The sequence below is a fragment of the Crassostrea angulata genome, chromosome 1, assembly GCF_025612915.1.
Source record: "Crassostrea angulata isolate pt1a10 chromosome 1, ASM2561291v2, whole genome shotgun sequence".
Lineage (NCBI taxonomy): Eukaryota > Metazoa > Mollusca > Bivalvia > Ostreida > Ostreidae > Magallana > Magallana angulata.
Genome location: NC_069111.1, coordinates 22,094,059 through 22,121,514, shown reverse-complemented (window position 1 = coordinate 22,121,514; position 27,456 = coordinate 22,094,059). Strand labels below are relative to the sequence as shown.

The window sequence follows — 27,456 nt, the reverse complement described above, 5'->3', positions numbered from 1 at the left end:
AGACACGCCCAACACCAGGTAATATTCTCGAATTTTCTGGGTTGTGTTCATTTTGATTTATTGATTGTTAAGAAGCTCAAACTTCATACATATAGGTATTCATGGTTATATTGAAATTGTGTTTAAATTAAATTCTGTAAATGTTAAGCAAAATAACTTGTTAAATTTAGAAATATCAAGTCAAGGCAATGACAGTCCTGTTACGGTTGTCACTTGCCTCTTTGATTTGTGTTAGAGAGGCTAAAGTCCTAAGAAAACAAGGGAGAGTACTAACGATTACTGCAAAATTTGAAATGCTGTTTCCGAATTAAAAAACGCATAAATTTTAAAACGAAATCAAGGTTAAACATGTGCTCTAAATTTTTTGTAATTATTTGTTTTGAGAAGTTTGTATAACGGCCGGCATTTCATAAAATGCTGCAAGAAAGTTAGGGGGAGAGGAGAATTCAGAGAGAGAGAGAGAGAAAGAGAGAGAGAGAGATATGAACGAGTTTTATACGCCTTTTCATGCATTTATGTAAAATATTGTCAGAATCAATGAATACCCCCCTCCCCGGTAGTCATTTCAATCCGATGACAGACAATGATCAAATACAGCAGCCACTGTGTGCACAGTTTTACAAGTATTGACTCTCTCAGGTGGCATAATCGGCAACGGTGATCACAAGGATAGCTGATTAAACGGACATCTTTAATTAAATCTTAACATGATAAGCTCATCGTATCCTGAACTCTGCGATACCTCTTACTGAGGTTCTGTGGACGTCGGGTAACCCACATATTCGTTAATTATACTAGAATAATGTACGGACATGTTATCCGTTAATAATATGGACGTGTTCTATTCTTGATCCCCGTGATTTCTATGTCATTGAATGCTAATAATAAATGAATGATATTTCATCTACTTGTAAGTAACGTGTGGTAAGTAACGGCCTGGTATTGATCGAATTACAATCGGCCTCCAGTGTTTGGATGATGCGCCAATATCCACCATCACAGCAACTTTTGTGGCATTGAACGAAGTGCTTATTTAAATACAAGGATGTTGGAGGTTTTTTCTCTCTCTCTCTCTAAAATACTTGCAAGGTTATGTTCCAGTAAACAACGGGCGCATTGTCTTAAAATGGTTTTACCAATCTGGGACCGAAAGACACAAAATCCTCCCGCAAACACTGTATTCTTCCTAAGCATCATTGTAATGAGAAATTATGTAACCGAAACCATAAACATCTCTTTCATTGCGTGTATAATTGCTAGTACATGAGAAAGCATTCACCAATTCACGGAAGGAATCGAAGCACTGAACATTAAGAGTCAATAAAAATTTCAGGTTAGCAGTGGTATACATGATATAAATCAACAGACAATCGAGACAGACGAGAGGACAAGCAGAAGTGTGCTATATGGCAAAACGCACTTAGTTCTAAGTTTGCCCCCTCGTTCTTTATTACGTAAAACCATGGCAGTTTTATGTTGCAAACATGATATTGTTCTCTCTATTTGATGCACTTTTAGGGTAATAGTTACCTTTCACATGCATTTGAAGTCAATAAAACATTGCATTGTTTGCTATTATCACTTTCATCAAACCTCCCAGTATCACTCACCCTTCTTGTGAATGAATCGTATTGTCAAGGCAAAGCATCCAATTGACAATGACGATCTGTGTCCCTGGTTGGTTTGTACAGTTTGGGTCTGTCCTTTTCTGTCTTCAATTATTCACTTGGTCACTTGATCCTGTTATAGCATTTGTTTACTCATATTAACCCTTTATTTAGTTGCGTACTATGAATTTTAATTCAATCAAATGTATCTTACGGATTTAAAACCAACTTTGAATAACTGGTTATATGCGTGAGTTGTGTATGCTAAAATGCATAAAACGATTGAAGTATAAATGCATCTGTAGTTCTTAAGGAGAAAATGTTAAATATTAAAATGAAGAGCTATGTTTTGTGATTTTTGTAATGTAGAACCATTTTAACAAGACTTTGAACTATCGGTATGATGTAACTATCTATTTCTTGCATCAAAACACAATGAAAATGACGCTGTTATCAAGTGAAATATACACATTGAATAGTCCTAGCTCAAAAGCAGGACAAATATTGTTGATTTCAAAGAGCAATGGTTGAATGGGCATCAATGAAATAGACAGGCCTATGTCACAATGCTGTTTGTCACAACTATCCAAAGTCCAAGCTCTTGATAAAATATATATATAGGTGCACAAACAAATATGCACTGTCAAAAAATGTGCATTGTAACTTTTAACAATCTAAATACAGTAAAACTCGGTTATAGCGAATTCCTAGGGTCCAATGAAATTACTCCGTTATATCCGTAATTCGTTATATTCGTATAGCGAATTCGTAATATTATCTATAGCGAATTCACTATATACATGTTTTCTTTCACCAGACTATAAATTTCGCTAAATGAGGCTTAAAATAAAAATTCATTACTCTGATACCTTTAATAATCGAATTATGAATTGAAAAAATTCTATGAAAATAAATTTTTTCAAACTATTTTATTAATTGGTAGTGCTTACTTTTTTAAACTATAAAGAAATTCGTTATCAATGTGTTAAATTTCGTTATATTTCATCTCTACGGGACTTAAAATCAGTTCGCTATATCCATAAATTCGTTATATCAGAATTCGTTTTAACCGTAAAATTTTGCAAAGAGTTGTTAAGATTTTTACCGGGGATTCCAAAAGACTTCGCTACATCCGAAAATTCGCTATATCCGTGTTCGTACTAAACGAGTTTTACTGTACAGTCGATTGACACTTTTATGGACTGTTTTTTTTTACAATCTAAATACAGTTGACTGACACTTTTATGGACTGTTTTTCCAAGTGCATTTAGCAAATTACTTATATTCAGTATTGAGATAGTTCTTCGACATTTACTTATTGTAAACAGATAGCCATGCTATGACCTTGAATTGCTAGTATTACACATTGGTCACTATGATACTTATGTATACCTAGATTCTGCGCAATGAATTGTGGTAATGATAACTAACAGAATGAACTCTGGGACTCTTGTAGCACTGCCTTGTATTCCTAAATGATGTTATGAAACCAGGTGCATAATACGGGCATAATAATATCCAAATTGAGAGTTTATAAATAAGTGTCATATTTGGCGATTCTGTGTCTGCGACGATAGCTCTGGTACTCTATATTGAGTCATGTATTGTATATTCTATATATTAACCTTTGTAAATTTTATGCCATGTATGAATAAATGTATTATGAGTAAGTGATGCCTCATACCTATGTGGGGGACTCCGAGACTCAGGACTCGGAGACTCAAATCCTGCATCCGTACTCTTTGATAGGCAGTTTTGACAGTTTGTTACTTTATTTAGAAATAAAATATTAATCTGAAATTTGAACACCAAATGTTCACTCATGATCGTCGTAGATGGGCCGAACTAGTCAGAACTGTCCATCATAAGTAAAATGTTATATATACTCCTGTAAAATTATGTTTAGCAGATTCTTTGATTTGGGCTGTTTTTAGTTGATGTAATCTCCAGGAGATAACTAAAGTTTGAAGGCTTATATTATTCTTCCTCCATCATTATGTGCCATAATCAGGCATGAAACAAGATATGAAGCCGTACTATAGAGTTTTTAGTACTTGAAGGTAGCCTGGGTGGGCTTCAAATTTGCTACTCACAACGAGATGCTGATTACTTAAAACCATTCTGACAAGACCTTGGACTTTCAGTAGGGCGTAGCTTTCTATTTCGTGCGTCAAAAAAGTCAAAAATGACGCTGTTTCTATGCACCGATTGCGTAGTCTTAGCTCAAAAGCCAGACAAATCTTGCTTATTTCAAAGAGCCATAGCTGAGTGGCCAGCAATGAAAAAGAGAGACCTACGTCACAGTGTTGTTTGACACAACTACCCAAAGTCCAAGCTCTTGTAAAATGGTTCTATCTCGAGTGTAGTTCATATACTTCTATCACTGATGTTGTTCGCTTTATCAAAAAGCAATAAACCATCAAAACTAATGAAATACACTAAAACGTATATAATTATATAAAGTTCAATTTCAAATGTATTCAAAGGAAAAGAAGTTCTTGATTTTATACTCTCATAACCTGTATTGTAAATTTGTAATGTAATACATGTGTACTGTATATACACTGTATATACATATACCTGATTTTATACTCTCATAACCTGCATTGAAATGTAATACATGATGACTGTATATAGATAGCATGAAGAGCACTCATATTCTGCATGGGAAAAAGCCATTTTGATATTGAAATAAAGCAGTCTTGTTTTATTTACTTGTTCAATCGTATATATATGTGAATGAATCCAGAATTAGGAACCAGGTTAGCTTCAGATATTAGTTTGTACGTGATTGACAACACTTTAATAGGCAACAAGCACAAGTTATTGATTTCCGGAAAAAAGGGGGAATTCATAGCAGCCAAAATCTTCAAGATTAATGTCATACACAAGATTGATTACTGTTATATAGCAATGAAAATACGACTGTCTTTTACGATTATGTATAACAGGACACATAAATCGGACAAGACCGGGGAAGAATATACACAGTTGCTTCTTATCGTGCAGCAGGATTTGTCGATAGTGATGTCAGAATTATAGCAATTATTGATGTTTGTCTATGTACATAGCTGTGTACAAATACATTGTTATCGCGAGGAGAACTTTGCAAAAACAAAAGCATTATAAACTCTGGTGTTAACCAGGCCGTAAAAAGAAGCCCAGAAAGTAGTCCCTAGACAGAGATTTGTTACATCCATTGCGAAGCATCAGCACCGATTCACCGCAATACTTTGAAAATGAAGATAAAACAGAACACAAATGTTATCTTAATGGTGGCATGTTTGTAAACGGGAATTGATTCGCTGATACACAAGTCAACAAGTTTTATTTCTATTAACTACTAATTATAAGTCTTCTTCACAGAGAATTTGTAATAATCCATGGTGTAAGATGTAAGGTCAGGGTTCTCAGTTTTTTCAATTATTTATTAAAACATATAACTAAGAATCAAATTTATCATGGTAAAAAGCTGCGGTTGAGTTAATCAGAATTGAAATCTTTATTTCTAAGAGGAAATCAAATAAATAATATTGTGTATAAGCGGGCAGGTTTGTTTGACCTCCAAGTGTAGGTGCATCTCTAAAGCGTACAAGTTCATTATTGTAATAACTATAAAGATACAATCTTTCAGACGCTTGCATCTGTGATAATAACGAACCATGATTTAAGCAAGGAAAGTCTACGTTTTAACCATCTTTCTTTGAACCCCACTTTCTACCAACATGCCCCCCCTAAAAAAACCCAGAATGTGACCAGTGGACGTTGACACTTAAGATGCGTTTAACACTGCCTTATATGTTCATGAACGCATTTTTATCATTTTGTTTGTGTCAGTTGTTACCAGTTAAAGTCAGTGGTGCATACGTTTATCCATAAAGACGAATAGGGCCACATAAAAAAATATTATCTCGTTATTACGAGAAAAGATATCGTAATTACGAGAAAAGATCGTAAGAGGTAATTAACTCGTTATAACGAGATCTTTCCTCGTAATAACGAGACAATTATCTCGTAATAACGAGATCCTTTCTCGTAATAACAAGATCTTTTCTCGTAAATACGAGATAATTAACTCGTAATAACGAGATCTTTTCCTGTAAGAACGAGACCTTTTCTCGTAATTACGAGATAAAAATATTTCTTGTGGCCCTATTCGTCTATCGTACGTATATGATGCTGATGAACGTCATAAAACAAACTGTATTATACAATGTGAACTTACTGTACATGTAATTGTATTTTACGCATCCTTCAGATTTCAATCACTAAATTTTGATTAAAGAGAAACATTATTAGAATAATTATATTTGGCAACTCTTTGATCAGAAATGTATCATCTACCAGCGGAAATGTTATTCTATGATGTCGGTAGAGGATGCTTACTCCTCTTAGGCACCTGATCCCACCGTTTTCTTTTTAGAAGTTCGTGTTGCTCTGCTCTGAATTTGTATTTCGCTTTGTGGATTTTTGAGATGGTTGACAGTTTGTTAATGTCATTATTCACTTATCATACTCCAGCTCTCTCATTTCTTCACATTGAATGAAAATCACATGGGAAGTAGATATACTCAGTAGATCAATAATTAAGACATTTCAATATTGCTATATATGATTAATCTATCTCTGGTTTCTTTTCTTGTCAAACGATGGTAAAACTGTACCATTAAATAAACGTGTATAAAGATACGTTAATTTGTTGTAACTGAGAGTGTTCGATGCACATCTTTTCAACAACGAGTATATTGACTGTTCTTTACATGGTAGTCACTTCTATTATATGGGTATAGTCCACTAGTGCATTTTTCATAGGCGGTAATGTTAACGTTAGGGTTCCTCTTTTCTGACATGTATCAAGCATTCTGACTTAAAATGTCCCAATAAATGTATATACACTCTGCAAGAATAGGAACTATTTTGCTTAAAGGCACTATTTAGAGGGATATACTCATATGCTGTACTTTGTAGTTTCATTGAAGGTAAATATGTGCTACTTTCTGTGACAGAAGTTTGGGGCGACTTTTATTATTGATTCATGTTCTAATGATAAAACAATAACTGCAATGCTTTAAATTTTCAGAGCATCTGTTAGTTGAGATCTAGAACATCTGCTTTTTTGTGTTGTTGATATTTAGGCAAGTGCTAGAAATGTCAGTCGCTACTTTTATGGGCTGCTAAATCATTAGACTACTTTTTGCAATCTGTATTTCTATCGAAGGTATCATCTCATCTAGTATACCTTTAACAGACAAAAGCAGACATTGAAGGAAGCATTTTAATGATCAACATACCAGTATACGTTTATCTTACCCCAGATCAGTTATAGAAGGAGATGTTTAATGAACATCCCTGTGTCAAAGAAGAATAAAGGAGTGACTGAAAACCATATCACTCGCCTATAATGATAAAAGACACATGAAAGAGACTATTGATCACTAGTAATGCTACTAATAACAAGTCAATGGTATCTGTAGTTCAAGTATTCGAAAGCACAACGCATTAAAGAACATTGTAAGTATACAGTCAAATTGACTATATTTATATTTTCCAGTGTCTTTGCTTGTGATAAGACTACGTACCGTCCAATAAATTCAAATGACGTATAACTGGGGCGCAAGGCTGCAAGCGGGGTTTGCTTATCTATATTCAATTATTTACTCGTACAATTGCTGAAAATTATATTGAATATAAGTATTAATAAGGAATCATTCTTTGAATATTATGAGGTGATAATTTCGGTCGAGCTCTATTGGATTTGATCACGCCCCCGACCAACATTACCACCTCATAATACTGAAAATATGATTCCTTATTCCGCAAATAGATGAATAAAAAATCAACTTTCAAATTTTGTTTTCTTGTTTCTTTTCTTTTTTTCTTTTTTTTTCTTTCTTTTTTTTTGCAGGATTTAGCCCAATCACAGTCTTATATATTTGCAAAGATTTCTATATCATTGATATGAGGTATTCATCAATATTATCATAATAAGCGAAATAAGCGTCTCTAATTACTTCACTTAATCACTAGTACTGATTTATGAATTGTAAAAAGTATAACCAGTGTTCCCTTACACTTATGATGCATTTTTAAAAATAGTTTTATTCGTAAACAATAAACATGAACGGACAAGACGTGCGCTGATTTGGTTTTTTACTACTGTTAGATGGCTGGATACATCATACAATGTCGCATACACAGCTGTGGTTGTGTCGATCCTGTGCATGCTATATGATCCGCTTGTATCATCAGGCTGGAGAGCCAAAACGCCTCCTCTCTCGGATTTCCTGGTAACCTTTGCACTTATGTGAACAGATTTTTCAATTGTATGTATGTAAAAACTGATACGCTGTATGGATTTTTCAAACAACATGGTAATATTGATATCAAGAATAGAATAACAATGTTTTCCAGTTAATGTGGATTTTTATAAAAACACGGCTACAGAAGCTAAAGAACTTTTAACACCTAGAGGTCTATGCTGATTGGATTTGTCTGTCATGTTTAATTTTTTGACCCGACTAAAAAATTTCCCCATATTTTCATCATTGATATTTTGAGTGCTTAATAATATGTCTACAAAAACCAATATATGACAAATACAAGAAATATGACGATTAGATTTCGATGCGAAATTAGGAACATCATATCTACACTTCTTAAGATTCTAAAAGAGACAAAATACATGTACATGTTAGTTTAGGTTTATTAAACGTTTTTCACCTTATACCACCTCATTTCGAAACAAAGTCATTATTAGTTCACTCAAACCGTACTTATGTTTATATACGTATTTAGATTTTAAAACAGTTTAAAATTTAGTCATTTTTGTCGGAGATAACAAGTTAAAGCGATTTAAAGACTTTTTAATCCGGTTGTCCGTGTCCTGTTTGTTTACTTCGGTCATTAAGGTCTGTGCACGGCGTATTGGGACTTGGGAGCCATCAAAAGTCGTGCTGACACATTTTGCTCTCAGGTGATAGAGAAATACCTAATGAACCAGCTGAGTATATATGCAAGACTTTACAATTTGTATAATTTAAAAAAAAATAGTGATGGATAAAGACATGTACTTCTGGACTTACTGAAAAAAAAAAGAAAAAAATGATCAAGACACATCCAAAAATTTCAATGAATAATCAAACATTGCCATTATAATATAAGTTGTTTGCTTAACAAATTGAAATTGGTCGCCAATGGGTTTTTTTTAATTAAGTCCGGTACTCCGATACTTGAGCCCTGGCGCCATTTATATATTTGTCCTGAAAGTGACAGAAAAAGCCCCCACTTGAAATCTTCCTTCGTCCGAAATATTTCCGCGGCCGGGTGAATGATAAAATCCAAATTAATCTTGCCTACGGTATCTGTGGCATTGCGATGATTGCTCCCGTGTTTCTGTAATAAAACAATGGAATCTGTGTGTGATTTACAGTATATCTCTGTCTGGTCCAATAACACATCGAATACACTCACTAATGAGAGAGGGGCAAATTAACCGGACCAGCGTCAGAGAATTAATCAGGAAGCATCGATTGATTTCCTATTGCTTAGTGGCCTGGTTTGCTAACTTATGGGTATATGCTACACTTGGTCTAATCAAAAGAAAATGTCTCGTTGCAATTGGCTGAAGGGAAATAACCCTACCTACGTGATGCGACCCAATCATTGAATGTAAAGATCACAAGTCAAGAGGGATTTTTTTTTCTTCTCTCGTCTCTTGGATTATATACATGTCTTTATATGATTTGAGTGTTTGATTTATTACAGTAATCTTTTTTTAAATAGCTTCTTTCTTTGTTGAAATACAAATAAAAAAATCCTATTCGAAAATTTCATCATTGTAAATATTTCGTACAGATAGATAGTTGTTCACTTTTGAACGAAGTAACAATTACTGGCGGAAAAAAAAAACCACACATTGAAAGCTTTGAGTAAGTCTATTTAATATATTTTTGTAAAAGAGCTAGATGAAATGTTTGTACAGTTATAAAATATCACATCTTCTTATTCAAAACATGGCCCTGTAATCTCTTTACTATAACAAAAGGGTGTTGAAACTTTAACAATGAGACTGTTGGTAAAACTTATGGCGCTACCAAGTTTTGAGTTTTGATAATAGATTACGTTAGACATTTTAACACGAAAGATTATCTTCAATATTTGTACCAATTTGAACAAACATATTACAAGATCACATCAACACCATTTAGTTTTGATGGGAATCTTTCCCGCCTGGGGGGTAAATTTTTTATGGCCGTCCTTTTCTGATGTGTTTATTAGCCTCAGCTCAATAAGTTTATCCCACAGCTACGAGTAAATCAATATTAAAGGTGAGTTTTATTCTTTTCTGTACAAAATTTATGTTTTTTTATTTAATATGCAAACTTATTATTTATCGAATTTCAGTTTTTACAGGGCAGGGTTTTAAAAATACAATCGCCGATAACTGTTTTATATTTGTACCTTCATTGGTACTACATTTCTGACATAGACAATATAAATCGTTATCAATTTGAAAGATGCCCACATAACCCTTGACAAATACAGATTGAGTTTAATAATTTGTTGATGAAAAACTTCACCGATTAAGTGCTTAGTACTTATAATCGAAATTGATTATTTCCAACGAGAACGCAGATTTTAATTGAATTTACATCAAAATATGCTTAAGATAAACAAAGCTAGAGTGGCCACAGAATTTTAAACAAAAATCTCCTTCATTTTCATTCCAGTTGATAGCAGCAAATATGGAAAAGCCAATTTCAAGCATCGAGAAAATTATTTGATCAATCAAAATACCTGGCGGAGTTATTCTTTTACGTGGATTAACTCAATAATTCACAACCAATCACCAGGTGTGGGTAAGAATTCTAATTATTTCATCTACCATACAAAAAAAAAAGAATGAACATTTTTGTTTCTGATTTTTTTCCTTTGTAAGATTAACTATGTTTTATTATGTTTGATTTTTGTATATAAACTTCCTGTTAAAAAGTTAGATTTTGAAAAATGAATTTTGCACATATGACGAATACAAAGAATTGTGCAAGATTATAGTCTCTACGACTTAGCCTACAATTTCGACAGTTTTGGTCACTGTTGTCAAACAATCACTCTATCGAGATATATTTGTCCATATCTATAACCTTTATATACAAATAGACATAGTGTCACCCATGCTTTTAATTGGATACCCCATCTGGCCTCTTATATTACCACAGTAAGTGATATCAAATAATATTCGACACTAAATCAGAATTAACGAGGATTATTAAAAGTACATGTAGGCCTATGTAATGCATTATGATGTATTATGTTAAGGTACGAAATATTAAACTAACTTATCCACGTTGAAGTAAACTAGACGATAGCTTTTTAAGTAGGTACGTGTACATGTACCTTAAAGCCGATGTGTACATAACGTGGTTTTAACAGCTGATTGTCATTTTAAAAACACAACTATACCCTCCCTCTATTATTACACAGAAGAATATTGTTACCATGTTCCTAAACATTTTTGAGCGCGACTTTTTGTGCATGTGTTCTTTTGAAATTAATTTTCAATGGCATTGTACAGTAGAAAAATTCTTATCGGTCATTTAAATGCGAATATGAAAAGTGATACATGAACGGGCAATTAAGTATGACAAAAGAAGAATATACAGAAGGGAAATTTCTTTCCATGCTGATAGAATAAACGATAGGGAAAACAAAGACATTTTAAAAAATAACTGTTAGGGTCTCAGCCATTTTATATTAGTGCGTTGCTAATAAAAGTATTAAGTAAAGTGCAAAATACCTGTACATTTTATTCAATGTCCGAGGAATATGGGATGATAGGTTAAACAATGATATATTGAGGATATCATTAATTAAAATTAAGGTAAGAAAAATAATGAGGATTTGCAGTTTGATTATATAAATACATGAAAGTAATACCCCGCCTTTGAATCAAAGCCCAAAGCCAATTTGGACCTAAATCAATCTACATTTTTGTGTATTGTAATTCTTGCACAGGGGTATTTTAACTCTATCAAAAAATTTTCGGAAGGTACATGTTAAAGTCACCGATAAACTAAACACAATACCATCTTAACCATTCTGGTCTCCATACATGTACAAATTCACGAAAACTACCTTTTTTTAACAGAGGGTTTAATTGAGGTTAGGAAAATGTACGAGCAGTTCCCAATTGATTCGTTCCTACTCTATCTGTGTGAGATGTTGCAAATATTATGAGATACAAAACCGCTTTATTTTTCTCCAGACTTTGTATCAAAATCACAAAGCAAGGGCTCAAAACGATTGCAACATTTATTCCGCCGGGTATACTGCAATTCTGTTTAGAATGAGCAAAGAGAAGAGCAATTTATATGATAGGGAACGTTTGCAGAGATTACACAAATCTTTTATTCTGTGTTGTTCAAGTATATGAAAGAAAACAGTGATCCAAAGCTTACTCTGATTTCGAAGCTATTCATGGCAGAGTTGGGTTTTTTTAAATCGCTAAAATTGCATTTTGATATCTGCAATATTTTGATTTACAATAAGATGTCAATCAAATGGACAGATCTACATTGTAGACTTCTCTTATTACACTTCGTGTGTATCCCAGCAATAGTTGCTTTTTCAGTATGTACTCTTGAAAATATCTCTTTATAACTGCCTGTCAATTTTATACCTGGCATGTCAGACTTAAATCCTAGCCGTGTATAGAGACCGAAGCGGATCGATTTCACCTAATTCCTGAGTATGGGTACTTCTTTGTCTCTTAAACCTGATGTAATGAGGGAGTGTGTAATTAAGAATTAGCAAGCTCCTCGAGATGTTGACCAAACTCCAATCTCACAATGGCGCATTTTCAGATTTCGCAGCAGTGGAGGAAATGTGAAATATTGTTCAATAGACACAAGTATTGATAACTATCTCGCATGATTGGAGGCCATAGTTTGCTCTCGGAAGCAAATGGAGCAAATATTGACATCTAGTAATAATTTACAGTGGTTACAGGAAATATCAATATACAAAGAAAATATGAATCAATTTAGTAGGGGTATCTACACGAACGAGATTTTTTTTTTCTTCAAAATTAAACGGACATATCGATTGATTGAGGTAAACGCATAAGAATTACATTTTTAATAAACATGTTGATGTGGACTTTTAGGGAGTAATCAAAATATTTTCCTGTTGATTCGGATTCTTGATTTGATCACTATCCAAAACAGACTGTCTATAATGTCCTCAATGGCACGTGATATCAAACCGGATGAGACACCCGATAATATTTAAATAATTGGTACTATTGTTGAGTCGGATTGCATGTCACGCTCGGGTCATTGGTTAACTTTGGTGTTTATAGACCTATCTAGAATAGGGCACGGGAAAGATAAGAAAAATATGATTTAAGACAATATTATCCTTCGCCGTCGACTCGGGTGGATACCATATTTTGATCACGTCGGCTGTTTTATTATTGTTTTCGGAAGTGTATAAATATACGATTATGATGTAAATCTTCAATTACAAGCGATTGGATGTGTTTATTGTTCGTTGCATTCAAATGCATGCTACTATTTCTGTTTGAAAAAATTGTGAAACGGATTTGACTTTTTTTTAAAACAAGATATTCGATTATTTGGAAACGATCAATCAGTATCGAATGATTAGAATTTAGTTTGTTCAGAGAGATTTTAATTGGATTTTAACATAAAAGATAAGGGACAGAATTTTTCATTCACCACGATACTGGATTTTGTTGAGACATTCGAACTGTCGATAGCTTATTATAAATGATAACCTTCGGGATCCAGTTAAATCCATAGTGGACCAACTCATAGAGTTAAAAAACAGACATTTCATTGCTTTTCGCCACTACGCTGGTTTAACTTTTGCCTTCCGATGTTAGGGAAGCCGACCATTTCGAAACCATTTGAACTTTGAAGAAAGAAAATACGTTAACATTTGAACGTAGTGAAGGAATTTCCTATTTTTTGGAGATTGGAATAAGTCTTTAAATATGTTAAAATTTGACTTACCAGGGAATCTTCGACAGAACACTCGTATTTTGTCGTCTATGCGATGGGATGAAGTGGTGAACCTGCTCGCAGCTAGATACAAAGAGAAAGAGGTAAAAATATTTATTTGTTTTGACATTTATTTTCAGCATGGGATTCTCATCTGTTCCTTTGGACCTCGTAAAAATCAGGAGAAACCAACGCAGACTAAAAGGTTTGCTTTCCAATCCAGAAAATCCGAATGATCACTTGAATCTTCAACACTACCCTGTGAGTATTGGTCAACTAAACAGTTATGCCTTGGGAAGCAGTAATAAAATCAAGGGAAGAAAGTAGTTGTGGAAATTGTATATCCGTCAGAAGGATCCTATTAACATGATTCTTCATCCTCTACTTAATCGAATATACGAAAACAAACACATGAAAAACTGTATGATGGATATTTACTTATATAATGTATAAAAGATCTTTAAAAAAAAACAAACACTTTTATCAATTCATAAATACTTTTAATGATATTGAAAAAAGAAGATACATTTATTTTAATATTTTGTTAAAAGCATTTTTTTAAATTAAAATCCTTATTGACCTAAAATGCACGAGAGAAAATAAATTTTAGGCTTATTTTTTTTTAAATATTGAAGTCAATTGAATCTTTCCGAACAAAACAAACTAAACTAAAAATAATTATGCTCCTTTGCGAGTAAACTTTTTTTCATGTGCGTGTCGAAGAGTAATTAAATTCTAAATACGTTGGACATTAAATGGACATTAAGTGGAATTTTCCATACGTGTAAATTAAACTATGAAAAGGGCCCAATACCAAATAGCAAACATTTCATTTCATCAATCGGTAATTAACGTCACCTATCAAACAATCGAAAATTTAAAATTCTCTTTTATTCATGCAGTAGTAAAGATTAAAAAAAAACAGATTTGGCACATGTATTTAGAATATTTGATATTAAAAGTTTTCAGAGTATCTACTTCTTTATCATAGGTATATCACCGGGGAAAATATGGGTGTTTCTATATATCGGGCGACAATAAAACTAAAATGCTGTAGATGGTAAGAAGCACTTTATTTGAACTTTAGGTCGGTATGGGTGATTTCTGGGAATCCAAAAACTACACCCGAACAATCCGAAACCTAATTCCTCTCCCCCAGCAATGGTGTATAACACAATATAAATAAGAATTGAAAACAATAGAAATTAGCACTTAAGCACGAGTGACATATGTCATAGAGTAAAACTTCAATATGAGTGAGTCAATTAAATCAAAGGTGAGGTGTAAGAGTTAATAAAATAATTAAGCAATTATAAATGAAGTGAATTATTGTCTTGTACAAAGAGAAAGGTATATTTATGAATAGATAACAGTTACTCAAATTTCACTCCATGATAGGTATATGAAGGTCCCCAACACCCCCCCCCCTTCCTTACATGTGTGTAACTGAAATTTTCTAATCGTTTAAAAGACTCCATACTATCTTGATCCAAAGAAAGAGGACCAAATGTGTATTAACACATTTTTTCAGCTGATCTTTGACAGGCAAACAAGGTTCCCAGCTCTATCAATCAAAATGTGGATTGAAACATGCCTCTTATTGTATTGAATTCGTTGATCGTCTCTGTTGGACTTAGTTCCAGTGCAAGCCCCTTTGTCTAATGTTAAGCAATTCTGAAGGTTTTTAAACAGATACATTTTGAGTTTGTTGTTGGTATCTCCTATCTGATTTGGGAGACTTTAATCCGGGGAACATAAAGAGACACAATCCGATCGCCGACAATACCGTGTCCTTTATATTGTCACACAATGCCTGCCCTTCTCCACACCCTCATATTGAAGTTAGAATTTAAATTTTTTTTTTAAAATAGGCTGTAATGATGTGAAGATGATAAGAAGTGTTACATACAAACACTGCCTTCCTCTATTATTCTTCTCCTAAGGGTTCCCCTAGGGGTAAAACCTCATCTCTAGAACAGTTAGAGTAAACAATCCTACCCAAGTGAGCGCTTAAATAATGGAAAGTTAGGAGACTGCATCGTTTCTGATGGTGATAATTCTCCTCTGATCTATCTAGTCTACTTAATATACATCTATAAATGGATCCTTAATGAACTCACCTTTAGTGTCCTTCCGATTCGTCGACAGTTGCCATTATTTTAGACCAGTCAAGCGACGGTTAGTGATTGAGTGTTAATATAGCTTTGTCATTAGCTGGTCATTAAGGTGCTGCTGTTGCCATTGGCCTTCAAATTGTTATCCTAAGTATAGGGATCTTATACTGTTTGCTCGGATGTTAAGGTGTGTCAATCAAATGAGATTTTAGAAAAAAGTTAGTAGTGATTAGAAATGGTTATTGGAGAAAAAATTCATTTTAAGCCGCTGAAAAACGTTACAGTGCATGGATACGGTATACGACCTGAAAAACAAGTATGTTTTAGTAACAAGTTAAAATCATATTTTTTGAAAAAGATAGGCTAGCTTACAGTAGTAAAGTTTTAATTCTTATATTTTAGATTCGGAGAAAGCCTCTTCCAAATGGATTTTGTTATGTCTGCAGTCGTCTTGACCCAGAGGGAAAGTATAAAACCCCTCATGGCTACCTCTTCAGTAAGGGATTTTTCTCTCAATGTGAGCACATGCCCAAAACACCATTTCCCACGGTCATCATTGACGACGGTAAAGGACCATCGCCGACCAACTCGGAACCGATACAACCCATGGGCGGACTCCGAGTCAAGATAACCCGTAGAGCCAGGTCGCCCCCGTCTAAGTATGGGAAGAAATATTTCGATAAGTCCGTGCTTGATGGCGTCCGTTACAACGATGACTTGTACGACAACTCCCGATACAGTGTCCCAGCAGCTTTCGAAAACGTGTCCGGTGAAAATGGAAAGAGGATTCCTGAAGTCGGGGAATTGTCGTGGATGGAAAGCGACAGTGCCTCAGATCACGAGGAAATTATTGTGAATTATATTGATGACTGGAACAAGGAAGACCAAACCCAGTATGACATTCAACCTTCACCAGACCGCGAGGTCTTATTGCCACCAATTGGTGGAAGTCAAAAATCGAAATCAGGGTTTAGCAAGTCCTCTGATTTAAGTATTCCGGAGCCAAAACATTCCGATAAATTGCCTTCGATACATGGGAGCATTGAACGCATTAATGCATCAAGAGAACGACTCGAGAAAAAATCGGGAAAAAGGAAATCTCGAAGATCTTCAGATTCCTCTCAAAAACTCGACGACGCCGACATGATATACCCGAGAGATGATGAACTTGGCCACGTAAAGTATCACCATCGAGGTATGTACGACTCGGTTCCGAGTGGCGGATTCGATATTCCATCATCCCAGAGCAGAAACAATACGAACAAATCGTTCACAGAGAATTCTTCTCTACGCGACCACGAGAAAAGTAAATCGAGATTAAGCTCTGATGATGTATCGCTCGGGATACCGGAGACGCCATCAATGATAATCGCCCGCATCAACAATTCTGATCATTGGTGTCAATGTGAAGATGTCGATATGTCCACGATTAGATGCTCCGAGTGCCATATTGTTGGTGGCCATGAAAAGTGGTGTATTCACTCGAGGTCTTCATCCAAGCAAGGCATTTGTCCTGAATGTGGAAAACCTATCAAAAGAAAAAACATCCGGGGATCTAGTTATAAACACCAGAAATCAAGACGCGGTTCCAAAGCAAGCAAATCGGAAGAGTTAGATGACAAACGAGTTCGTTTTGACGACGAAAATGATAATGATGAGCAGAGGCGCCTGGAGTTGATTAGAAAGACTGACGAGGATTATATGGCGGGAGTGGATGACATCTTGTACGATGAGCACAAGTATGGGCGAATGTGGACTCCAACGACGGAGGACGAAGAACAAGAAAAACCAAAACGGGTAGACCCCAACATTCACCGCGATGCCTATTTACGCGCTCTCCTTGAGGTGAAAAACAAACAAATGAAGAAGATTTCAGAAGTGGACGAACACTTCTTCGCAAGCAGGATTTGTCGCCCCCATGTGTTTTCTTACTTTCGTCTTCGGCCGCAACAGGCCAAACACAATGCAATGAGTGAGCCAGTCAGCATTGGTCTGAAACCAGACACTTCTAGAGGTATTCCACCGAGGAAGGGTATGAAACACATTTTTGGAAAAGTGAAAGTTGACGATTTTTATCCAGGTGGAAAGAAAAATCAGAGTTTTAATATCTCCATGAAAAAAGAGGACAAACGTCAAACCATGCCAATACATAGTTTAAGCTACAGCAAATAGATATTAGGATATTTCTTTCCCTTCCATAAGAAACATTAAAAGCTGATGCAAATTGCAAGTCATAATACATTGTAACTTAATCGACAAATGTAAATTATGAAGAGAAACAATAAAAAACACAAAATTATTTACATGTCTTTAGTCAGCTTGGTTGTTTTTAGACTAAAATAAGTGTATTGTGAACACAGGTTTAATTGAAATATGAATATATGTCAACGATATACGATATCAATTTAACTGAAAAAAATATGCAGTTCATGTAACAAAAATGTTTTAGCAAACTCATCAACAAAACTTTCACAAGAAAAGATTATCCAAATTCTAAAGGATAAGTTATATGGTGGTGGGGGGGGGGGGGGTGACAGAGTGATAATCTTAACGTCGTATAAACTTTATTCAATAAACCTTTATTTTCCCATATATTTAATTGTTATCATAAATTAATTTCCAGCGTTCATGAGGTAAAAACGATACTCAGAGCTGTGGCCGACGTCAACAGCGTCATCATTGATATGGAAGAGTGTTAATAATCTATAAGATTACTCACTTACATTTTCAAATTATTGCAGAGATTGAAACAGGTGGTGAATAAAGAGTATCCAAATTTGAGGACCATGATGGAAGACCGGAAAGATCAAGTTATAATAAATTATTTAAATTTTGCACAACGCAGTTCTGTACCATGCAGACCATAACCATTACAAACAAGTTTGCAACCGTCTTTATCGCTTAACGCACGGAAATTCGAACCGATCATCAATTATATCTAACATCAAGCGAGCAATCACATGTAACCTCTTAACAAACCTCGCGAGGGCCTATATTTTTTTTACTTTTACTGTTTTGAAATCATTGAAAATAAAGTGTACTTAATTTATTAAAATATTTGATATACAACATGAATTTAATTATACTTTCAACGATTAATTTTTAAACAGAGTACATGTATGTGCAATTACAATCGCGTGTAAATTTATTGGTATTGCATACATGTGTTTTGTTATGTAAGCTGTATAGGCTATTGCTTATACATCAAAAGTCCATCGTCAATGGTTGAATTTTTTTTTTTAGGATTCCAGCGATATGAAAACTTAAGTTTATGGGGTTTTTAAGGAATATGAACAGCATTATCCATGCTGGGAATTTTCATGTGGAATTGTAATTTACTAAAAATATCTAATTGCAATTGGTTATGGTTTATAATAGATTTACATTACTTAGAAGAGAAATCTTTCTTTTGGTAGAATTAAATGATTCGTTTTATTTATCAAAAACATTCAAGATTTGGGCAGAATTATTGAAATAGCAGACTTTTTCAGCTATTCCAAATTCTTTTTATAAATAAAAGTCAATTCTATGCTTTAAAGTAGCGAAAGCTAGTACAATTCGTCTCTGAAATTTAATTTAGATAATTTTAAACTTATATTAACATCCCCCACAACTGTAAAGAAAAAGAAATTGGTACATATATGATAGAATTAACCATAAATTGTTGATCATTAGATATAATATGTTTAACAATTGCATCATTAGAAATTTAAAAATCGTGAACATGCTTTAGTAAAGTTGTATACTTTTAATTATTCACACAGGCACCTCAAATGAGACTCAAATTTCTAATACTTTAAAATCTTCGCACAATAAGGTCACATTCTATGTTATCAATTTTTTTCACTCCATGTCATTAGTTTTATTTGAATTAAGGTTTTTATTCAATCAGTGATTTTTTTAACCAAGTGCAAATATCTGTTTTAAGTTATCTTTCTTGCAATGCGAGTTTAGCGTATTTGAAGCTCCATATACAATTTCAACATTTTCGACATGTACATATTTGTTGCTATAATCGTATATTTCCAAATATGAAAACACCCGCATAATTCTGTGTAGTGAATTAAGTTATGTTTTAATGTAAAGATGGCGTGATGTCGCGCGAAAGCTGAAGCAGGCGACAGATGCACGGCTTTGCCCTGATCAATGCTTTGTCTGGGCTTTGACACTTCCAGTAAGATATTTTTGTTTTGATTCTTAATTTTTAAAAGATTAATCTGCTGCTTAATATTAATTTTATTCATGTGACCTTATTGTATTAATCAAAATTGAGTTAATTAATAACATAACCTATGTTAATGATGCTGTTATAGCGGTATTATAATATAGTTTAAATGGTATCAGTTTATAAACGCATAACGCAAATGTTAAATTAAAATCAGCAAAAACAAATTTATACGTTATATACATATTATTTTGGAATTAACCTCTACTTAAACTTACATGTGATGATGAAGAAGTAATCTAGCCATTTATTAACATTATTTTTCGCCGACAAAAAAAAAACAACAAAACAAACAAAATGTATCTCGTCTTGTGGACATCTTCCTTTTCTGTCAATATGTTTCAATATTGTATTTCTGTAAACTGTGGTAGAAAAAAAAGCAATGGAGACCTGTAATACCTATTTAGGACCATATTAACGGATCAAACATAATTTATATTTATTATTTTTTAAATAGATGTGCATCTTTAGTTAGATACAAAACAAAACGAACAGGTATACATAAAGTCTCGAATCCGGAAAATGTGAACTTACAGTCAATGTTGCGAGGTAAAAGAACGGGATAATAAGGAAGTAAATATATCTACTCAAAGCACGTTCCTGTTTGATAATGTGGATTCCATACGGCTTGAGATGTTTCGGTAATATAAAAATATAAATGGCATGGGCCGATCCAGAAAAAAATCCAAAAGAGGTCCGACAGTTACACAAGTTTGCCGGGGAACGGGGGGGGGGGGGGGGGTCTGAGACAAATTTTGGTAATTTTATAATGTAAATTTAAAGAAATTTTGCAGAGGCGGGGGGAGGTGTTTTTTGGACCCCCCCCCCCCCCCCGATACCCCGTCAAGATCCAAGATCCGCGCATATACAAAAAATAACCCAGTGTAACATACTGATATTTGAGTATTTAAGATATATTGTTATACTTTCATGTTAAATACTGAAATCTGATTGGTTAAGACGCAGTTAATTATATTTACTATTACCCTCAGCGTTAGCAACGCACTTGGCAACGGGTAACATTAAAAAATGTTACATGCGCGAAAATTATGCGCGTACGGTTCGCTGTAGAATTCACGTTATTCCTATGTAAAAGCAGTAAAATTTTCTTAAAAATTTTAAAAAAGACATTCAGTATAACAAAATAAATAGTGCCTGTTTGGGAGGATAACAGTTGAAATTGACACCCCTCGAAAACCATTGTCAACCTCCGCTTCGCGTCGGTTGACAATGGTTTTCTCGGGGTGTCAATTTCAACTGTTACCCTCCAAAACAGGCACTATTTATATAATATTGGTTGTCGGGGAGTTTCTTCAAAATGTTTACAGTGCTTTACGTGTTATTTCTTGCTCGGCAAACAGGAAGAGGACGATGCACTCCAGCAATATACCACGTTCGCAAAATAAAACAGTTTGAAATGAATTTCTGACATAGAATAAAAGTTGTAAAGTCTTCCGGGTTCGACCATTAAAGCGCGAAGGTTCGATATTACGATAGTCGTTTTACAATTTGCCCCCTCATAAAAGTACAAGCAAATACAACTTGCAATAAAAAGAAGAGATCTACGACAGCATCAGATATTTGCACTCGATCCTTATATTACCTTCTTCACTATATGATTGCAGGTATCAGGTGACCATGAGGTTTCTTCTGCTGATACTCACTGCTCTGCTGTGCTTTGCTATCGAAAGTCGTGGCAGTCTGTCCCTTCACAGCGACAATCTGGTACAGATGTTTACAGACTATCTAGCTAACATGGAACAAAGACAGATGGACAGGTTTATACATAGCCGCAAACGTGCTGGTTTGTAAAAGTTTGTAAACATTATCTTTGGACATTTGGCCAACGTTAAAGTACACAGTGTCCCCCAAGAGAAGAAACATTTTAAGTAATTCCCACTGGTACACAATTTAAAGAAGAGCTTGGACTTTGGGTAGTTGTGTCAAACTGCATGGTGACGTCGCCCTGTCTATTTCATTACTGGCCACTCGGCCATAGCTTTTTGAAATCAACACGACTTGGCTGGCTTTTGAGCTAAGACTACGCAATCTATGTATATTTCACTTGAAACCAGCGTCATTTTAACTTCATATGATGCAAGGAATAGATAGCACCTCCTACCGGAAGTCCAAGGTCTTGTTAAAATGGTTCTAATGAGCGACCCTCTTCATCCTACCGGAAATTTATACATTTCAAAAAGGGTTCTAGAGTTATAATTGCCTGAAGTCATGCAGTCAGGCATATCTAACGTTTAAAAGTTGCATTTTCCAAGAAAGTGCAGGCAATGGGAACTAGCAATATAATTAATTAATGAAAATGTTATATGGGATAAAAACAAACAACAGTGAGCAAGAGTTTTCAGTAAAAAGGAGGTTCACCATGTATGTGTGTAATCCTGGTTAGTTATTTGTTCGTACGGAAGAGTAATTTATTCGGACGAATTAGGATTTGTTCGGACGAAATGACATTGGTCATATATTTAGTTAATTTATCGTGTAGAAACATGGCCAGAGAGAGGAGGGGGGGATTGATGCAAATGTCATTAATAAAGCAATAACCAAAAGACTTTACAGAAAGAAAATGTATTTCTGAGAAATTGCAATTATTATCCATATGATTCTTCATGGAAAACTATATTCTAATAACTTGAAAATTACTATCAGCGGTTTCTCCTTAATGTCCCTCCCTTCCTTATTTTTGTCGTTTGATTTATATCCCTCACTCATAAAAACACTTTCATGCATGAGGTATGCATTTTTTTGTGGGTTTTGTTTTGTTATGTTTTGGTTGGTTTTTTTTATAAACCTAGAATATATGCTTTCTAAGCAGTAATATGTACATTATATCTAAAAATCTGAATGTACGTATGAATTTAATAATAGCAACGAAACTTTTAAAAAATGTTAAGAAAGCCTTATTGATACATATGCTCCCTGATGAAAAATTTTGTTTAGTCAGGCAAGCTTTTTTGAAAAGCAATTGTAAAAAGTGTTATGGTCAGGACAAATGCGCCGAAATGCACTTTTAAAAAATAGGCACTTTTAAATTGAGTTAAATTTGGGACCAAGTCAACACACTTTGAAAAAAAAAAATTTCAAAGCGCGTTGATATCGTCGATATTTAACTTTTTTTTAATGAAGGGCTTTATTTTATTAGAATTTAAAAAGATGGTTTATGTTGAAAGACTTTAAGATTCTTTAACATACTAATGGAGAAATTATTGTTTGGTCAGCTCGTTTTTTTTTTCAATATCACTGTACTTAATTTAAAATAAAGTGCATTTCTTTTTCCGATCTTAAATGTTTACTCCAAGTTGCTGAATATCATATGTTTTGGATGGGAAAATGAGGGACAGGGGGCCTTCTTCTTGTAATCAGTTAAATAATGTACTCGTAATTGAACTTTATTATTGGTAGTTCTAAAAGACGGTTTTTGAGATTCCCTAGTGTTAACAAATCGTCATACTATCAACAAATCAGAAATTTAATTCCAGATTTTGTGATTTATACCTATTATTTAGAGTGTCTAGATGCTAAAAAATTTTGATGTAACTTCATAACGCACTTTGAAAAAAAATTTAAAGTGGGTTAAGTTGGTCTTCGAACAAATTTTTCAAAGTGCATAATTTTTTCAAAGTGCGTTGCCATAGCGGCGATTGTTTGCACCAATAATTTCATTTTCTTTCTTTGGCAGTTGGTGACGACAAACCCGAATACCTGAGAATCTGTACCGGAAGGAAAGACTGCGGAAGCGTGGTCCAAAACTTCGGGTTTATGTATGATCACGACAGCGGCATGGAGCTGTGTAACAAGAGCTACGTCACAAAGGCGGACGGAATCACGTGTTTTGACAAATACCCGAGCTGCCGGTATCTCAGAGACGAGTTCAGCATCTGCGAAAAGCAGGAAGTGGCCGACCGCCTAGGATGTGACCTTACCTGCGGAAAATGCCGTATGTGTGCATGTGTTCTCTGCTTTGTCTGTCTCTCTCTCTCTCTCTCTCTCTCTCTCTCTCTCTCTCTCTCTCTCTCTCTCTTAAAACAGAAAATTGTCAAGGAAAAAAAAAACTACTAACAGCAACAGCTTTTATTTTTAGAGTCTTATCAATTAAGAGATCGACGATGTCTCATAAATAACATTAACGAACTCTTTTTCGTCATCTTAAAAACGAGTAGAAATTCAAATAGAAATATATATTTTAGATAATAGCCTTTTAGTGCATTTATACATTATTTCTAAATGACCAATTTGTGTCAATATTTTTTTACCAGTTTTCTTTTATTCTAGTGTTTTAAAAGACATGATGATTAATCTTTAGTTTTCTATACTTAGACGAATACGATCATCTTTAAGCTATAAAAACTTATCGTTTTATCTATTTCAGAGCCAGCAACACCATATGAAAAGAAGGAGGAGTCTATTATTTTATATTGAAACCGAAAGTAACTTTGAGTGATTAAAAGTATCAGAAGGGAAATGATGTGTTTTGACTACTATGAAATAATTTATTTTAAAAGTTTTAAAAATGAATTGAAGAAGTTCTTTGAAGTCGATTTAGAAAAAAAAACCACACGCACAATTCATAGATGTACATGCATATTGCGCCGTGAAACCCTCAATAAGTACTACTGTTCCATGAATTACAATTTGTATAAATGTAAATCTAAACTTCATCAGAAGTTAACATCGTACTTTTACAAATACAATGTAGTAGCACAGTAGTAGTTAGGTTAAAAAATTGATAGATGTGTTTTCTTAATTGAGTGGTCCAAGGGTCAATGTTGGATCTTCATTTAATTAAATGTAAAAAAAAAAAAAGTCTTGCTTGCGCGCACTTAAATTGAAAAAAAGTTGATAAAAAGATCTTGGTTCTTAATTTAACTTTTTTTATACTTGTACAAAACAAAAATATACCTTGGCAAATATAATTGAAATATTGAGCAGTGAAACAATCTTTCACTTACAAATGTGTTGTCAAGTCCATTATTATATATACGTGCATGTATAACCAATTGTCTCTGCTAATAGCAGGTTTTAATAGTCAATGAATCATGGCTTAGCTGCTCTTATTGCAAACACTGCTGTCAAGTAGATGACTCTGCACTCAGGAAAACACTTGCTTGGAATCTGCTGAATTGTTACCTAATGGCAATTAAATAGCATATGATCTCTAATCATACATGCTTTATAAATCAAAATGTTCATGGTTTTCTCCCGTTTTGTTTGATGTGAAAAGTGATGTAGTAGACTCTGCTTTCCATGTGATTTTTTCAAGTGCTTAAAAGAACCACGGATGCAAGTGACCGACAACGAAGTGTTCTTTGTGAACAATTTTCACAAGACTTTGGACTTTCAGTAGGACTTAAATTTAGCTATTTATTTCTTGCGTCAAAACAAGCAAAATATGCACCAATTGCGTAGTCTTAGCTAAAGCCAGACAAATCTTGTTGATTTCAGAGAGTCATGGCTGAGTGGCCGACACTGAAATAGACAAGCCTACGTCACATTGCTGTTTAACACAACTACCCAAAGTCAAAGCTCTTGTTAAAATGGTTCTATGTCCACAAAAGCCATCCGAATATATATATTTTTTATCAAACTGGAAACAGTGAATTCTTCAAAATTAGAAAAGGATTTTTACCAAAAGGCCAATAGGCCTTAACGGTCACCTGGGTACCATAACCCATACTAAAAATTGTCAAGGAGTCTCATATATGCATTTAATTAAGTTTCAATCTGGTTTCAATTTTTAAAAGAAATTTTCGTTAATTATTAATAAGCGAAGCTTGACTGAGCAAAAATAAAAACAAATTGGTAATCTTCAAGTACACATGATGTTTAAAATATATAAAACAAAAGACAGTACTCTTCCGATTTCTCGGTATTAAAGCCCAAAAATTTGTGTCTATTATTTTAATATAGTAGTATAGAAGATATGCATCAACACTACATGACCATATTGCCCACCCCCATTAGTTTTTGGGACTGGCAACTTTTCCATTTTGACTCAGATAACAAAAACTTACTGCGATTTTACAATAAACATCTCAGTGAAGGTTCATGGTTCATATGAATACATTATTTAGCTGATTAAAAGTTGAACTCGCATTAATTTTGCGTGATATTAAAAGTAAAAAAATATTTCGTGCTAGATTTCACAAAATCGTTTAATACATAGTGATGATGTCAGGCGCAAATTCCCATGGGAGACAATTGGCTGTTTCTTTTATCTAAAGTACTGATGTACATAACAGTAATTGAATTAGATATATTTGTTTAAATATTTCGATTTTTTATGTCAATGAAATAATGAATAAGTCACAAATGTAACAAAACATTTCGACACGAGCATTGTGACTCCTAACGTCCAGTCCCACTTTTTAGAGATATTGGGAATGTTTGTAGCATTTTGCCCTAGAAATATTTTTTTATTTGATAAGTAATATTTAATATTTTTAGACATTTGAAATTTCTTTCATATATTTCATACAAATACAGCTTCTATGAGTTATTTTCAAGTCGTAACAATACATTTTATTAGTTATCATCCCTTATCCCGTGATATATTCCGATTTCAGTGAACTTCCCTACTTATAAGTGCATACATTTGATATATTCCTACGTAGTCAACCAGTTCTTGCCCACTAGGTCACGGACTCGTCAATCAAGACGATTGTAGTTCCGTGTTTATATTTAGAATGAAGGTTATTCCATCCTGTGTAGCCCCTCTTCGTTTCTAAAATCATATTAACTTAAATGATATTCGACCGCACCAATTTCTTTCGTGAAGAAATTATATTTTATATATTTACTTTTGTTTTTCCTAAATTGAGGAAGTATTGACAAAATTTTAGTATTAATTTTGTTCTAATTGAAATAATGTTGCAAAAAAAGAAAGAGGTGATATTTATACAAAAGTAAAACAGTATTCTATCTCGTTTTAAAAATTCCCTCGGTAGTGATTTCTGTGGCAACAAATTCAATTATAAGAAACACACACTATAAGAATCAAACAAGGTTTAGATGTATACAGCGGAAAATTCGATATTAAACCAAATCACTAAAGAAATCGAACAATATTCAGTAGACACACAGCCTTATACATGATGAGCGTATTATAGAAAACAATAGAATTTTTTTTTAAGAAATATGAATTAAATTGCAAGGGCTGTGATATAATTTCAAACGGCTAAGTTATAATCGATAACTACATGTATATGATCATGTACAATGTAATTTTTTAAAGATGAAATTGATTTAGAAAATCGGACAGTGTATAGAACTTTGTTTTTAATAAACCACATGAACGCATTTTTTAACAAATCATGTCAGGAAATCGAACGATGTTTTTGAAGGAGATTTGTTTTGATCAATAATTGTTACACCATTTTTTTTTTTTCATTTCACCAGACATGAAAATAAATAATAATTGTTTTACCAGACAAAAAGTTGTTAACATCTCAAAGTGCAACCTGTATAAGTTTTCA

The 27,456-nt window shown here is 33.8% G+C and overlaps 2 protein-coding genes across 8 annotated transcripts; both read left to right on the top strand.

Annotated features, from left to right (window-relative positions):
* Window positions 1-18,053, top strand: LOC128179708 (uncharacterized). Of its 7 annotated transcripts, none has more exons than XM_052847244.1 (4): window positions 2-18; window positions 10,337-10,465; window positions 13,771-13,891; window positions 16,147-18,053. In XM_052847244.1, exons 3-4 carry the CDS (start codon window positions 13,772-13,774, stop codon window positions 17,914-17,916), a joined length of 1,890 nt encoding a protein of 629 aa, XP_052703204.1. In that variant the 5' UTR covers window positions 2-18; window positions 10,337-10,465; window position 13,771; the 3' UTR covers window positions 17,917-18,053. The 7 variants fall into 7 exon arrangements, with proteins under 7 accessions (XP_052703236.1, XP_052703204.1, XP_052703212.1 ...); XM_052847252.1 differs by lacking the exon at window positions 2-18 and adding an exon at window positions 9,795-9,934; XM_052847276.1 differs by lacking the exon at window positions 10,337-10,465 and having other exon boundaries at window positions 1-18.
* Window positions 18,054-19,842: 1,789 nt separating this feature from the next.
* LOC128179795 (uncharacterized) lies at window positions 19,843-24,446 on the top strand. The gene is made up of 4 exons (XM_052847393.1): window positions 19,843-19,918; window positions 21,595-21,773; window positions 23,664-23,921; window positions 24,354-24,446. Exons 2-4 carry the CDS (start codon window positions 21,608-21,610, stop codon window positions 24,401-24,403), a joined length of 474 nt encoding a protein of 157 aa, XP_052703353.1. The 5' UTR covers window positions 19,843-19,918; window positions 21,595-21,607; the 3' UTR covers window positions 24,404-24,446.
* The last annotated feature ends 3,010 nt before the right edge of the window (window positions 24,447-27,456 follow it).